The sequence below is a fragment of the Xenopus tropicalis genome, chromosome 8 (assembly GCF_000004195.4).
Source record: "Xenopus tropicalis strain Nigerian chromosome 8, UCB_Xtro_10.0, whole genome shotgun sequence".
Lineage (NCBI taxonomy): Eukaryota > Metazoa > Chordata > Amphibia > Anura > Pipidae > Xenopus > Xenopus tropicalis.
The window spans coordinates 103,318,352-103,334,078 of record NC_030684.2 but is presented as its reverse complement, the minus strand read 5'-3'; the positions used below and the strand labels follow the sequence as shown (position 1 = coordinate 103,334,078).

At 42.7% G+C, this 15,727-nt stretch overlaps 1 protein-coding gene across 1 annotated transcript; it reads left to right on the top strand.

The window, feature by feature from the left end:
* The first annotated feature begins 9,832 nt into the window (after positions 1 to 9,832).
* dact1 (dishevelled-binding antagonist of beta-catenin 1) lies at positions 9,833 to 15,470 on the top strand. The gene is given in 4 exon segments (NM_001007949.2): positions 9,833 to 10,409; positions 11,875 to 12,004; positions 12,282 to 12,437; positions 12,932 to 15,470. Coding segments are annotated over 4 exon segments (2,475 nt in total). The 5' UTR covers positions 9,833 to 10,112; the 3' UTR covers positions 14,824 to 15,470.
* Positions 15,471 to 15,727: the final 257 nt, after the last annotated feature.

The following is a 15,727-nucleotide window of genomic DNA, read 5'->3' as shown; positions in this document are numbered from 1 at the left end:
ACAGTCTTCACCAAAAGCATTACATCTGAGGCTAGTGACTGTGCCTAAGGCCATAATGCTCTCAATGGACTGGTCAGCATGAACCTTGCCTTGTACTTTTGTTAGTCACACTGGTGCAGTATTGTCTCCAAGTCTATTCATCTTTTGACGGAAGTGAAGGCCACTACCAAAAAAATATATAATTAATTCTTGAAATCCTTGTTGCTTTATTTTGCTTGCAGTTTTGCCATGAGTATTACATTTGCAAAATATATAGATGACTACGGAGAATTATGTTGCTTTTATGCATCAAAAATGCATGTGAATATATAGAAATCAGAATGTAGACGGAGGGCCTAATCTAGGGCTGTAGGTAGCATGGGACTGTAGCTGGGGGGAGCAGCAGTGGCAGGGTTAATGATAACGCACCTGGTGGGTAATGGGGTTCCTGATGAAAATTAAGCAGCAGCTGGGCAAGGGGTCATGGCAAGTTTAGGGGCTGCCAGAATATTGGCTACAAGGAGTCACATGTACAGGGTACGGGGGGTATAAAAGGGCAAGCTCTTGGGCACAGGCTCACCTTCCATCAGGAGCGGTCTTAAGACGTTCCCACCATGATGTCCCAGCTGGTCTCCGCTGCTTCTGCTAAGGAGCTTTCGTCTGAAGAGCTATTCCGCTGGATAAGCAGTGATACGGGCTGAGATGCTATCTGGAAAGCCTTCAATCAACAAAAGAACCTGGAAGTCGGGGAGATGGAGGCCTGCCCATCCGAAGAAGCGGAGGAATCGGCGGATTCAGTAGCGCCAGATCTACAGCCATCGGTTGCAGCATCATCTGTGCCTGCTCGCAACACAGGAGCAGGAAGGAAGTGGAAGCCGGTGACGAGAGCGTGCACAGCAGGGGCGCGCACAGCAGGGGCACGTCCAGTCAGGAGCAACGTGAAGAGGCGGGCCTTTACGAAGACGCCGGGTCCCAACAAACAGCCAGCCGGCACAGCAGCTGCTAGCCCTGCCCACAGCCCGCCCTGGCCCTCCATGTCACCGCCGATCGCTCCGCCCACCAGCAGCACGGGCTTCACATTGCGGACCCCCAGGTTTTTAACCCTCTCAGCGCTGGGGTCGCGCAACTCAGCTCCACACCTGCCGGCAGCTCTGGGGTTTACCAGCATCTGGCTACCTACACACCAGCAGCAGGAGCTAGTATCTGGGAAGCAGCATCCCTGCTGCCAGGAAGAAGCAGCACCATCCAACCAGCACCCAGTAAAAGCAGCTGCCCACCCTCCGGTCCTACCCAACTGCCTGAAGACGGAGCATCTCAGGCAACACCCTCAAGCCACCCATCTGATTCAGCTATCCTTCAGGACTTGGGTAAGTTAGACAGCTTACTGCCTGGTTTCAAATCCTGCTTACTATCTTACCTGTCTAATAGCACTCCTGGCGCAGCGGCAAGTAGGTCAAGCGCAGGGGTATCAGAGTTAAGCTTTAAGGATGCTTTTATATGTGAGGTTACTCTGTTAGGTCTGCATCTGTCTAGCACAGTTAGGGATAAGATAGTAAAAGGTGATTATGTTGATCTTCTGTCATTACTTCCATCTTCTAAGGAGTTTTTAAAAACTGAGAAGAAAGGAGATAATGAGGAAGATCGCAGAAGGCCTGTGGCTAGAACATTTTCTAACTGGCTTTAGGCTTTCTGTATTTATGCGAACATTTTGACAGAGAAGCATCCTGGTTTAGCACCTGGGTTATTTAAGCATGTTGACACAATACTGGAGGCTTACAAAAGCTACGGTGGGGTAGCTTGGTTTATTTACGACGATAAATTTTGTCAGAAAATGTCTATCCATAGAACATTAAAATGGGGTGTGAAAGATATTGATTTATGGATGGGCATGTTAGTTCCCAGGCCTCAAACCCCCTCAGTAGGTCATAAAACTCCAACTGGTCAGCAAAAATACAATTGCTGCTGGGCATATAATGAAAGTGTTTGTAAGTTCCAAAATAATTGCAGATTCAAACATGAGTGTGCAGTTTGCACGGGACAGCATCCTCATTTTCGATGTATTAAAAGATTTCTCTCCAATACAGGAAAAGCAAAAGAGCAGGCCGCAAAAAATGACAACTCCAGTGAAGGTGGGAAAAATGCTGCCTTTCCTAAGATTATACCCAAACCAACAGAGAGCGCAGCTGCTATTTGAAGGGTTTTCTAATGGTTTTTGGATCCCTTCAGATGATGATAAGTTTTCGCCAGTTATATTTAATAATTTAAAATCGGCAAATGAGAGGCCAGACGTAGTGCAAGCGAAAATTCAAAAAGAAATTGACCTAAATAGAGTGGAGGGACCTTTCATGGAACAACCATTTTTAAATTTTAGGGTCTCCCCACTGGGTTTAGTTCCTAAAAAAGTGCCGGGATCGTTTCGTTTAATACAGCATTTGTCATACCCACAAGGTTTATCCATAAATGATGGCATAGACCCCGAATTGTGCACTGTGTCATATGCATCATTTGACAAAGCGGAGCAGATTATTAGGGAATGTGGCTGTGGAGCATGGCTGGCCAAGACTGATATTGAGGCAGCTTTCAGGCTATTACCTATAAATCCAGAGTGTTATCACCTTCTTGGTTTTCATTTTTTGGAGCGGTTTTATTTTGATAAATGTTTACCCATGGGCTGTTCTCTATCATGCTTCTATTTTGAGGCATTCGCCACTTTTCTACAATGGTCAGTATCATTTATAACAAAATCTGATTACATTACTCATTACTTAGACGATTTCTTGTTTGTTGGCCCATCTCGCACTACAACATGCCAAGTACTGTTAAATACTTTCATTAATTTAGCCAATGAATTTGGTATCCCTTTAGCTCAAGATAAGACTATTTATCCAACCCAGGTTATTAAATTTTTAGGTATAGAAATAGACACAAATCTTATGCAGTTTCGCCTGCAGAAGATAAATTGATTAAATTACGTAGTTTAGTGGCATCAACTTTAAAAGTTAAAAAGTTAAAGCTCAAACACCTGCAGTCATTAATTGGTCACTTAAATTTTGCTACAAAGATTATCCCAATGGGCAGAATTTTTAATAAGAGGTTGACAGCCTTAACGGCAGGCATACAAAACCCAAACTGGCATATACGGGTACCAACGCCAGTAAAAGAGGATTTATTAATATGGCAGGCATTTCTAGAAACTTTTAATGGTAGGTCCTGTTGGCAAGAGGAATTTATGGATAATTCTGCTACTAACCTCTTTACTGATGCTGCTGCATCCACAGGGTTTGGTGTTTTCTTTAACGGTCAGTGGTGTGCTGAGCCTTGGCCATCATCCTGGTTACAAGTTGGGTTTACTAAAAACATGGTTCTTCTGGAGATTTTCCCCGTGCTTGTAGCTTTATATATTTGGGGCCAACAATTGGCCAATAAGAGAATCCTGCTACATTGTGATAATATGGGCGTGGTGGAAGTGATCAATAAGTTATCTGCAAAATCTCCACCAGTCATTGCCATACTCAGGCAAATAGTACTCAGAACTTTAGAATTAAACATTTGGCTCAAAGCAAAACATATTCCGGGTTGTAAAAACAAAGTGGCTGATTCTCTCTCACGTTTTCAGCTAGATATCTTCAAACGTTTGGTACCTCATGCAGAGGAGACTGGGATTGGCTGCCCAACTCATCTCTGGGGCTTGATCTGAGCAGATTAGGAGTTGTAATTGCTAATTCCATAGCAGTTAATTCTTGGTCAGCATATGTAAGCAGTTGGAGCTTGTGGAATCAGCAGTTAAAGCAAAACACTAAAAACTCTGATTTAGACAATTTGATTAAGTTCATATTGCAGTTACAACAGCAGGAAAAATCTCCTAATACCATTAAAAAACACATGGCTGGAATTTCTTTCTTTTTCAAGCTTTTTGATAGGCCAGATCTTACGAAAAAGACGATTGTAAAACAACTTTTTAAAGGCTATCAAAAAGGAAAACCACTATGTGACAAGCGAAAACCTATTACTTTGAATTTGTTACTATTGATACTGAAAGAATTGAAACAAATATGTCTTTCAGTTTACGAGTATGTCATGTTTAAATTGTTATACATTGTTGCATTCTTTGGTGCTTTGAGAGTTGGTGAAATAGTATCTCCTAGTAAAAATAGGCCAGGGGGTTTGAATCTAGCTGACACTGCTGTTATCGCAAATAAATTGCAAATTAAGATAAAACAGTCAAAAACTGATATAGAAGGAAAAGGGGAACTGATATGGTTAGGTTGTTTTTCCCACCAAGCTTGCCCAGTGAAGGCATATGTGGAGTTTGCCAATATTAGAGGCCCAAAGCCTGGTCCACTCTTCATGCACCAAAATGGGGAATTTGTATCTAAATTTCAATTTTCTAAAGTGCTAAGGAATACTATTGCCAAAATTGGCTTGGATCAGGAGTGCTATGGCACTCACTCCTTTAGAATTGGTGCTGCTACACAATTGTCTTTATATGGTTCCAATGAAGAGGTGATTAAGAAGTTAGGTAGATGGAAATCTGATAGGTTCAAACTCTACATACGTCCAGAGTTAGTGGATAATTGTTAATTTCTTTTTCAGAATCGAATATGGTGTCAGTCTTCATAATAGGACATTCCTACATACACAGGGCACAGAGAAGAGCAGTACATCGTTCTTATGGAGCTAATCTTAACTTCAAGGAGAAGGAGGTTAGAATAAATTGGTTAGGTAAAGGGGGGGCCAGTTGGCAAGACTGGTTCCCTTTGTTATCTCAAATGATTTCTAAATGGGGTACACCAGATGTTGTAATTCTCCACCTAGGGGGTAATGATATTGGTAAGGAGAAGTCTATTGAACTTATTCGTTATATAAGGCGGGATTTAGCACAAATGCATTTCTTTTTTCCTGGGGTTGTTTTTCTATGGTCTGAGATTGTGGCACGGATTGTTTGGCTACAGTCTCCCACCACAAAACCTTTAGAAAAGTGTCGTAAGAAAATTAATAATGCTGTTTCTAAATTTACTGCAAAGTTAAAACTACTCACATATAGGCACACAGACCTGGAGCTGGGTGGTAATGGCCTTTACCTAAATGACGGTGTTCATTTATCTGACATAGGTTTAGATATTTTCAATTTGGGGCTACAGAATGCAATTGAGTTAGCCATATTAAAATGGAAGAGTGCCAAAGCAAATCGCTAGGGCGATGCTTTGGTGTGGAGGTGTTTATGTTGGTCTAAAATTAATGGGAGAGTTGAAACAAATTTGATATGCTCCTGGCCTGGCATTAAGGCGGAGTCAAAAGATTTAAAATAAGGCAGCTGGAAGAGTTATTATTCTGGCGTGCTTGGTTCATTTTGTGTTTATTTTGGTGAGATTTAATAAATAAGCTGCGGCCATTATATTCCACCCAGCTCTGGTCTCCGAGTGGTTCTTTATTATTTTAAGTAAACAATATTACATCCAGCGTACAAGTCCCATGAAGGTGAGATGCAGAGGTGCACATTCTGACCATATAGCTTGCAATTCCAATTTTGGGGCAAGTAGTCTCAAGACCAGATAGGGTTGGGTTGGTGTTGGATAGGGGGAAGGGGGTATATGAATGCTTATTTGTCCAGATATTTCTGGATCCTCATACTAATAGGTTAATTAGATTGAGATTTTGGGTGAACAATTATATTGTGTCTTGGATATTCTCATCCTAAATATATTAACATGAATTTTGACAAATTAGTAATGCTTTCCTATATCTCTAATAGTATTACTAAGTGCTAAGGGAAGCCCTGATCAAACACTGAACCAAAGAATGTGAACTGCAACAACAAAGTTTATTTGTCATTTCTTTTAGTGGCACTGTATTTTTGGTTTGAGTGCATAACAACATCATTCCATGTTTCTACAACATTATCATTGTTACTTAAATTTCTATGTCAATATAGAAATCATTAGGCTTCCGTTTTGGTTAGTGTATGGTGCCCATTATATTTATGCTCCCTTCTTTTTGTCTCTCTTGGCATCATTGTGGTAATCAGGACTACACTGAATATACTGTGTGTGTGTGTCTTAATATCACAAAAAGAAATACAATCCTTTGCATACTTTTGCTGGGAACTGAGGGTTTTGATCAGTATCTCGGGTTTTGTGGGTACGTTATCAGGCTGATATGATCCATAGGCATTTGACCTGAGCTCTTCCCTTACCGTAAGCCATCCTGCATGAATCTGTTCCTCTAAGTAAATGTGGGACATGCGCCTGGCCCATACTGAATTGTGTTCATACTGGAATGTTTTCTTCCATGTAAACAATCCATTAAATCCAATCCAAGGATCAGCAAGTACAATAATCCTACTCTAGGGAGTTTATATTTTTAAGATTGTAGTGCTCACTAATTTAGAAAATTACGAGGTATTTTAATAAGCAATTTAAACATGTGATATGACACCCGTGAGCCGAATGTGGCCTTTAATCTTCTAAAATCTTGCATATTATAGATACCTGGAACTAATGGTGTCAAAAGACTGAAAATTCTCACGAGAGATTGCAAAAAGAGGATTATAGCAGAACAAAAGTTGTGTAAGGGGGTTAGGTTACAGGAGAGCAGAGCAGTTATGCAAGGATCTGAGATGATATAGGGAATCCCTTTTATTGGGAGTTGTAATTATTTCTTTTCCCCCATGTGTCAGATGGAATGACTGGCTGAAAGGCTGCCAAGGGTTCCCAGATCACTTTAAACCTCACGTAATAGTGCCAATAAATTGCACTCTATACAGGCAAAAAGTAAAAGAGTAAAGGTGGCCATACACAAGCAGATTTTAACTGGCTTCTAGAGTCCAAGTTGGCAGCTTATCTGCCCTTGTATGGGGCACTCCAATGGGCCTACCCAAATGGCTACAAATTGGCCAGATATTAATTGAAAGGGGTTTAAAAATCTTGTCGGAGTGGTGAACGCACCGGAACATGATGTGGTTCTCATCCTAAGGGTCTGTATATCCATTATTGTGATCCAATTGCTTGGGCCAAACAATCGGATCAGTCTTATATCAGCAACCTCAAGGTAAGCAAATTGGGGAAAGATTATGGCCAGCTTTACTGTAACTATGAATCTGTGACCTATGTTACTAATGTTATTATATTATTTTAAATATATTTTTTATGGTGGAATAGAGGGAGATGTATGATGTTAAGCTTTAAGAAATGACTAGGAAATCAGTTGTTTTAAAGCCCCACAGTGGTTGTCAAACTGCAAGGCTGCTCAGAAGAGATCCCTAGGATGCCCAACCTGCAGGTCAGTTGAAACTGGGGAAAATGCCATTTGCTCTCCTAGATACACCTCTTAAAGGCCTGCCTGTCTGGCAAAGAAAAACAATATATCTATAAAGTAAGAAAAACCCACTGGGTGAGGTGCATTGATGCAGCCCTTTCCTGACAGGTCTCTGCAGGCCTGCAGTATAATCTGATTGCTAGCCCTGGGGTCAAAGATCAGATCAGCTTGACTTGGCAAAATAACAATTAACTGTAGTAAGGATTTTATTACATTATTTTTTAAATGTTTAGCAATACTTCTTGTTTTATAAAAACTCTCCCAGTCTTTTTTTGTCTTTCTCGAGTAAACCAGATGAATTAAAAACCTGTTTTTTTAAGGGATTGCAGCTAATCTTTGAAAATACTTTAGCAGCAGACCCCTGCAGCTGCTGGGGGCCCCAGAAGACAGTATGTTTCATAAGTACCTGCCCAACAATTTTTTCCCCTGGTCTGGGCCCATAATGTGTGGGGGGTGGCAGTCAGGACACATATTGGAGGGGCCCAAAAAGGATTGTTTTGCTGGGAGACCTAGTTAAGTTTCTGTGTAAAAGTATACTGGTCAAATGGGTAGCGTGAAAACTCTACTAACCTGTGCATGGTGTGCTGTCTGGTTTATACATCATTATCATTATTATTAACATGTATTTATAAAATGCCAACATAGTCCGCAGCCCTGTACAAGGTACATGATAACTAAGTTTTAAGTTTGGTTTGAAAGATGGGCCCTGGACTCAAGTGAAAGTCAGCAGGGCGCAAGTGGTCCAAGTGGACAATTTGCTATTTGCCCACCATTTCACATATAGTTGGAAGAAAACAGTTTAAGGGATGTGACAGACGGGGAGTTTATTCGCCCACGACAAATCTCTCTGAAATGCCATCCCACCAGCTAGAGTGTAAATCGCCAGTGGGATGGCATAGGCGGCGCCCACCAGCATTTCGGGGAGATTAGTTGATTAGTTTCATGGGCGACTAATCTCCCCGTCTGTCACAGCCCTAAAAATTACTTATTTCATTAATTAACATAATCAAATAAAAGGACACAATATCTTTAAAGAGGAGTGGAGAACAGCATAGTTATTCTGTGGGTGGGGGGGGGGGGGGGGGGGGCGCATGGCCTAAGGTACCCAAGTCTCTTGTTGCAGCTTGGAAGGTCACCTGATCTCTGAGCATTTGCAGTGCCAGTCATGGAAAGGGTTCAGTAATGATACCTCACAGCCAATAAGACTGCTTGCACTGAGTCCAATATCATCAATATTATGTTGTTTGCTCCCTATATACTGATTGCAGAGTTTAATACTTGTGCAAATAGTCCTTAACAAAAGCCAAACAAAAACTGCCTCACAAGAATTAAAAACAAAAACAGTCACAACAGTTGCACAAAGGTCAAAGGTCAAATGTCACAACCTGGTGATGTGGGTTGTACCCTCCACTGGTAGAATACATGAGTGGCCACTGTAGCTGGATGTGATTAGGCCATGCTGGCTGCTGTAGCTGGTAGGCCTGGATATGTTCTGGCCATAACAGTAGGCTGACAGTTCTGATCTGGGCCTGGCTCTGTATTTACAAAGAAAAAAAAAATACAAAGAATGGGAACTTAGTAACGGTAGAATCCACACAAAAGTTGAAACCCAGCGCAATAGGTTCTACATTTTGTGGTACCTGTAAATCAGCTCCCCCCCCCTTCCCCCCCAGCCACTCCATGATAAGGAGAAAAGCAGTGGTAACATGAATCTGTCACATTCTCAGGGGGTTCAAATTCCTCAGCAGTTTAAGAATCAATCAATAAATGAATTATGTTCTCATATAAGGACAGAAATAAAACAGTAAGTCACTAATAGGGGGAGCCAACTTGCCCTCCAGCTCTTACTGAACTACAACCCCAGGATTCCATATACATGCTTCATTTTCCAAGTGGTTCTGGGAGTTTGAGTGCAACAGAAGCTGGAGAGTAGACGGTTGTACAAATGCAGTGATCCCCTCAAAGCAGGAGCTTATTTTTGAGGAGCTGCCAAATGGCAAATCAGAGCCCTATGTGTAACCCCAGGAACATTTTTCATACTTGTGTTGCTCTCCAACTCTTTTTGCATTTGAATGTGGCTCAGGGTAAAAAAAAGTTTGGGGGTCCCTGCATAAATGTATGAATACTGTGTAACTACAACTCTCACAGTACAACACCATTATTCTTCGTTTCCAATCACCAAAGCAAACGTTGCACCTGGCTGCCAGTAACACACTGCTTCGAGAACACAGAATGTTTGGTTTTGCACTGATTAAATACCTACATAAGTGAGCTGTTCTGGCTCATATTTTAAATATAACCATAGCTGTAAGGTAACGAATAAGTGTTTTGCCACTCGGTAGAAATGAATGAACAGTGTGGGCTATGGATCATGCATGCCGTGTATTAAGCACAACCGAGCGTACGTACAGCGCTGCCTCAAGTCTGCAAGTGAGCCTCAGAGCAGAGGGGCGGGGTCGGGACGTGTGTGACGTAGCGAAGGCTACTTAGCTTGGCTGGAGCTGCGGGACTGAGTGCAGAAGGATTGAGAGAGAGTGGAGGAGTGTGTGGCGGTGAGAGTGCTGCGGTGCTGTCATGGGCTGTTTCGCTTAGCTGCTCGCCAGAGATTCAGCAAAGATGCGCCTAGCACTGCGCAGGAGACGCTAAATCGCACGTTGTGCAAACTTGGTGCATTGTATCCGCTGACAAGTGGGAGTTTGGGATCGGTTCTTGCGGAATAGTGAGGATAAGGATTACCTGCTCATTGGAGCGCCCTTGTTCCTTTCCAGCCTGGCTGCCTTTGCAGATGCTCTAGCTTGTGGCTTGCTCGCTGTCCCAGGATGAAGCCGATCCCCGCCACCCCTGACCACCTGGGGCAACACCAGGAGAGCCCCCGCCGTAAGGACAAGGGAGAGGCGGAATCGGAGCGGCAGAGGACCCGGGAGCGCCTGGAGGCGACCTTGGCCGGACTTGCGGAGCTGGGCTATCTCAGGCACCGGCAGGAGCTGCTGGTAAAGAGCGCACTTACCCCCGGGGCACCGACTCACGGAGATACTGCCACTCGGGCAGGGGACACCCCCCGCAGCCTGGAGGAGAAGTTCCTGGAGGACAATATCTTGCTGCTAAAGAAGCAGTTGGTAGGTGTCTGGGTGCGGGGCACAGGGCTGGGTCTGTGGGGCAGGCTATTTAGTTTGTGCTCCGGGCAGGGATATGTATATATTTATATATGTGTCCGCTCAATTATATTCTATTTCCCGTTACGGTGTGTACAGACTAGTGATGCCTGCGTATGTACGATCCCATTGCACTTAATATTCTCAATACATGTATGGGAGACTGCCCTGCGCATTCTGTACTCAACATATATTTACTGCTCGATTACATGCAGTATAATTACTGGGAAAGCTGTCTCACATACTACCCACATGCGGGGCTGCACGACTCTTTAGCACTAGCTGATCCCCCCCATCTTATCCCCACTATACATTGCTGAGCTCTTTCAGTTCGTATAGAAACCCGTTTTCTAACCCCTGTGTGTGCAGCGCATCTGACTCTTAATTAGTAGTATATGAAAGCATCTGACTCCCCCAGCTCATGGGGCAGGGAGTAGGTCCCCCAGCTCATGGGGCAGGGAGTAGGTCCCCCAGCTCATGGAGCAGGGAGTAGGTCCCCCAGCTCATGGGGCAGGGAGTAGGTCCCCCAGCTCATGGGGCAGGGAGTAGGTCCCCCAGCTCATGGGGCAGGGAGTAGGTCCCCCAGCTCATGGGGCAGGGAGTAGGTCCCCCAGCTCATGGGGCAGGGAGTAGGTCCCCCAGCTCATGGGGCAGGGAGTAGGTCCCCCAGCTCATGGGGCAGGGAGTAGGTCCCCCAGCTCATGGGGCAGGGAGTAGGTCCCCCAGCTCATGGGGCAGGGAGTAGGTCCCAGCTCGCTGTGGATATCTGGCTCGCTTTCTAGTATAATGAATCCTAGGAAGCGATTTGCTAAAGCAATTAGGCGCACGGTGTGACCACCAGGGGGCAGCCTCACACCCGCAGATTGCTCCTGAATGGAGCTGCTTTGTGAATCGGCTGCTGTTTCAAATGGAAGGAAAACCACCAGAAGCTCTAATCGACACGTTTAAGGAGCTTAACCCTTTCAGCATGCCTTGTTTGGCACTCTCATCATTTTGTAATTAGCAGAACCCAGTGGGTAACCCTCTTACAGGATTAACCTCATTGCCCTTACATTGCACTTTCAGTTGTGCAGCTTTAATATGGCTATGCATTTGTTTGTGTTTACACATCCTCACCGTAACAAATTTGTGTGTATGTGTATATATAATATATATTTATAATATCAAAATGTTTTGTGTCTGTTAGTACTCCTTATTGGCAGGACACAGATTTCTGCCAGTCAGTTCCTTCTATTAGTGGCATCTGAATTCTTTTGGTACAGCTTAAAAGACAAAGCTTTATGTCTGTAAATGGCAAGCAGCACAGATGGTCTGGGCACAGTTCATGCTGTAGTGCAATGACAAGATCAATGTAAAGATTAGAATAAGTGTATTTTGATGCAAGGTTTGGTTTCAAATTACATTTCTGACTGCCATTTCTTTTCCACAGAACTGCCTTAGAAAGCGAGACGCAGGTTTACTAAGCCAGCTTCATGAGTTGGACAAGCAAATAAACGATCTCAAAATTGATGTTGAAAAGACAGAGGAGCATCTGGAAACAGACAGTCGACCCAGTTCAGGTAAGTGTGAGATACTGACGTGATATATTTATCTGTGTGGGTGGGAATGCGCTCCTTCCAGTGGTTCATTTGATTATATATTTACTTATTGTAATTAACTGCCCCACTCAGGCACTAAAGGTTTGCTATTTTGCATATGGCTAAGTACTGATAATGAGACACTTCAATTCCCCTTTCTTGTCTTGCACATTCTCTGAACCACATCCAATCATTCCTCTAGCTCTGCAGTGTGTTTTGTGCCCTTCTCCTTACAAAAGAATGCTGTTTTTATTTTTAGGATTTTATGAGCTGAGTGATGGGACGTCGGGATCCCTCTCCAATTCCTCCAACTCAGTGTTCAGCGAATGTTTATCCAGCTGCCACTCCAGCACCTGCTTTTGCAACCCCTTGGAAACATCATTAAACCTCACAGATGGTCAAGCAAAGTCTGCAGGTAATGTTTGTTTTCTTTGCCTTCCTCTGTTGTATGGAGAGCTGTTCTTGTACGTTCCAGTGTGTACAAAAAGCTGTGTCTTTGCTGTCTTTGGAATTGATTAGCAGTCTGGTTTGACTGAAGAATTCCCCCCTGAGTTTGACTAAGAAAATAACCTTTTGTGATCGAAGTGTTTATTATGCACTTGGAGTGCTTTATATCCAGTAAATATTAATATCTAACCATGTTCCAAAATAGCTTATATTTTTTGTGGTAGTTCCATTTAATATCACCCTGAGGCAAGGAGAATTGTGGATGATGGATGGCAAAGCTAGTCAAACCATATGGAAATATCGTATATGCCAGTGGTTCTTTTAGGGCAACTACCAGTCTACAAAGAAACTTGTTTTAAGAGTTCAATACTTTATTTTTATGCTGTGTACTTTTTAGGGAAGTATCATGCTTTTCATACATTTTAATATTAGTCATAACAATTTCCCTATTTTTCATTTCAGATGACTTCCTTGAATGGTTGGATTACAGAGACAGTCAACATGAAACGGGCACAGTTCGCCGTTCCTTTTCTGCACCACATTCCAACTCTGTTGACGTTGCAGCAGATGTTCACCCAAAGTATCAGTGTGATCTGGTATCTAAAAATGGCAACGATATCTACCGTTATCCCAGCCCACTTCATGCAGTAGCTGTGCAGAGTCCTATGTTTCTTCTTTCTGTTATGGGCAACATAAAGGCAGAGGAACCAGAGGAGGAGATTGGCCCCAATGATAATGATGACTGTATAGTGCCTGAACTAGACCACTTAAAAGATGAAGACTCTTTTCTCCATCAAAGCAGCCTGTGTTCTTTACCACTTTCTTCTGGGAAAAAAATGGATGGGTACATATTAAGCATCATACAGAAAAAAGCACATCCTGTAAGGACTAACAAACCAAGGACTAGTGTCAATGCTGACCCAGGCAAAGGAATTTTACGACATGGGAGTATATGTGTCAAACAGACTGGTGGTGTTTCTCAAAGCAGCACAGTTAACCTGAAAAATTCTAAACAAACATGTTTACATTCCACCGGAATGATCTCTGTGGATAATAGCACTTATCCTTCTCTAAAACAGTGCTCAAAGGAGTCTCTAAGTGAACAGCTGGAAAGTAAAAGGATGCCATCCATCTCCACGTATCCTTCTTGTAATGTCAATGAACTTCAAAGCCAAAACAATTCACGAAATACTGTGAAGTCTGTGTGTCAGGGTCTGGCAAGGGGCTCTGTAGCAATGACCTCAAATGTTCAAAAGGAAAATGTTACGCCCAATGCACCAACTAATCTCTCTAATGCATCAAGTTCGGCCTGTAATGGATCTCCTAGAGAAAGTACGCAGATGAGTGCACTTCTTCCACAAGAGATTAAAGTTGTGCCACCAGTGAAAAAAATTTCCCCCAAAAATACACTCCTTTCTTATCATGCATCATCCTCTTTTGATGAAAGACCACCTTTGGATTTTAAGAGCGAGGGATCGTCATCTCAGAGCTTGGATGAAGGGCTGCTGGTCAATGCTCATTATATACCAGCTCAGCAACAGGGTGTTAAACTTCATAAGAATATCAAAAATGTGAAGATTGTGAAGAGCTCCACTTTAAAACATAGGGCTAATGTTCAGTATGTGGCAGAAAATGGGTCCCAGACGCTGAAAGAAAAATCCAAGGCTGTGGGAAAGAAGTGCAGGTTCCCTGAAGACTTGGATACAAACAAAAAAGTGAAGAAATCCACTCCACGGACTAAAAAAACGTCTCACCCTAATTTTGAACCTGCAGTAGTTGGAAGAAATCCAGTTGCAGTCAGATCTGGAATCAAATCTCATGGACAGCCAAAGGATGTGGTCTTGGCCAAACCCAAACATAAGAGAGGTGACTATCGGAGGTGGAAGTCTTCAGCTGAGATTTCTTATGAAGAAGCATTAAGGCGGGCACGAAGACGAGCCCAGAGAGAAATGATGGGTGTTTATGCCCAAGTGCCGTTTCCTTACGCCAGCCCATACGCTTACATTGCCAGCGACTCTGAATACTCTGCCGAGTGTGAGTCTCTGTTTCACTCCACAGTTGTAGACACCAGTGAGGATGAACAGAGCAATTACACCACAAACTGCTTTGGGGACAGTGAATCCAGTTTGAGTGAGGTTGAATTTGTTGGTGAAAGTACAACGTCAAGTGATACGGATGAAAGTGGTGGACTCATATGGTCCCAGTTTGTACATACCCTTCCCATGCAGGCCACTGCAACGGCTGAACTACAAACCACAGCAAAAGCCTTTGTTAAAATCAAGGCATCACACAACCTTAAGAAGAAAATCCTCCGCTTCAGATCTGGATCTTTAAAGCTGATGACAACTGTTTGAACATCACCTTTTCACCAACTCCAGCTCCATTTTATTTTGTATATAATTTGTTACTTTTGTGCAAATATTTAAAGTCTATGGTAAATTAAATTGACTCTCTTGAATATCCTTGTGGACTGTCAAAATTCCAATGACTGGTGTAAATCCACGTAATTTATCTTTCTGCTTACATTGTGCGCTTAAAGTGTCCAACATCGATGTTCTCTGGCAATCTGCAGATGTCCAATTAGACACATCCAGAATAGACCACCCAAGACCAGTGCAAACAGCAGTTCTAGAATGCTTGGTAAACATTCCATTAGAACCAGCAGCTTTTCATTTAGAAAATGGAGTGAACTTTTTTTTTTATTTTTAACTGCATGTACTTCTTTCCAGCTAGAGCTGAAGTGGTTTAGAACTAGTGGTCCATTCTGAGCTTTCCAAACCGTGTGTCTTTCGCAATTGGAGTATAATTCCCCAGTTTCTCTCTTCAAACCTATGCATGCACTGTGCATGAATCTCATTGGTTACCATATGCCTTTCACTATGGAGTTCATGTATACTTTAATCACTTGTATTTTATATATTTTGTAAATTATATAGCACATTTTACATGGTAATAAATTGTCTGCTTTAATGCTGTTTAAATTTATTAAATTGAAACAAAATGATCTACTGTCTCATGTACTTTAATCTGATGCGTTGGGTAACTTATTGGCTGAAGTGGCATGTGGGCATTTTAATAAGCACATAAATAGATGCAATATGTTACTGAATGTGCATTTGTGTCTCTCCCCTTTTTCTTATTTATTCTCATTCTCATTCTCTTATTACACCAACATTTACATTTCTCCTTTTGTGTGCTCTCTGCCTTTCAGTTTGTCTCCATATTTCAGTCCCTTCTGCCAAGGTAACCCTTTGGCAT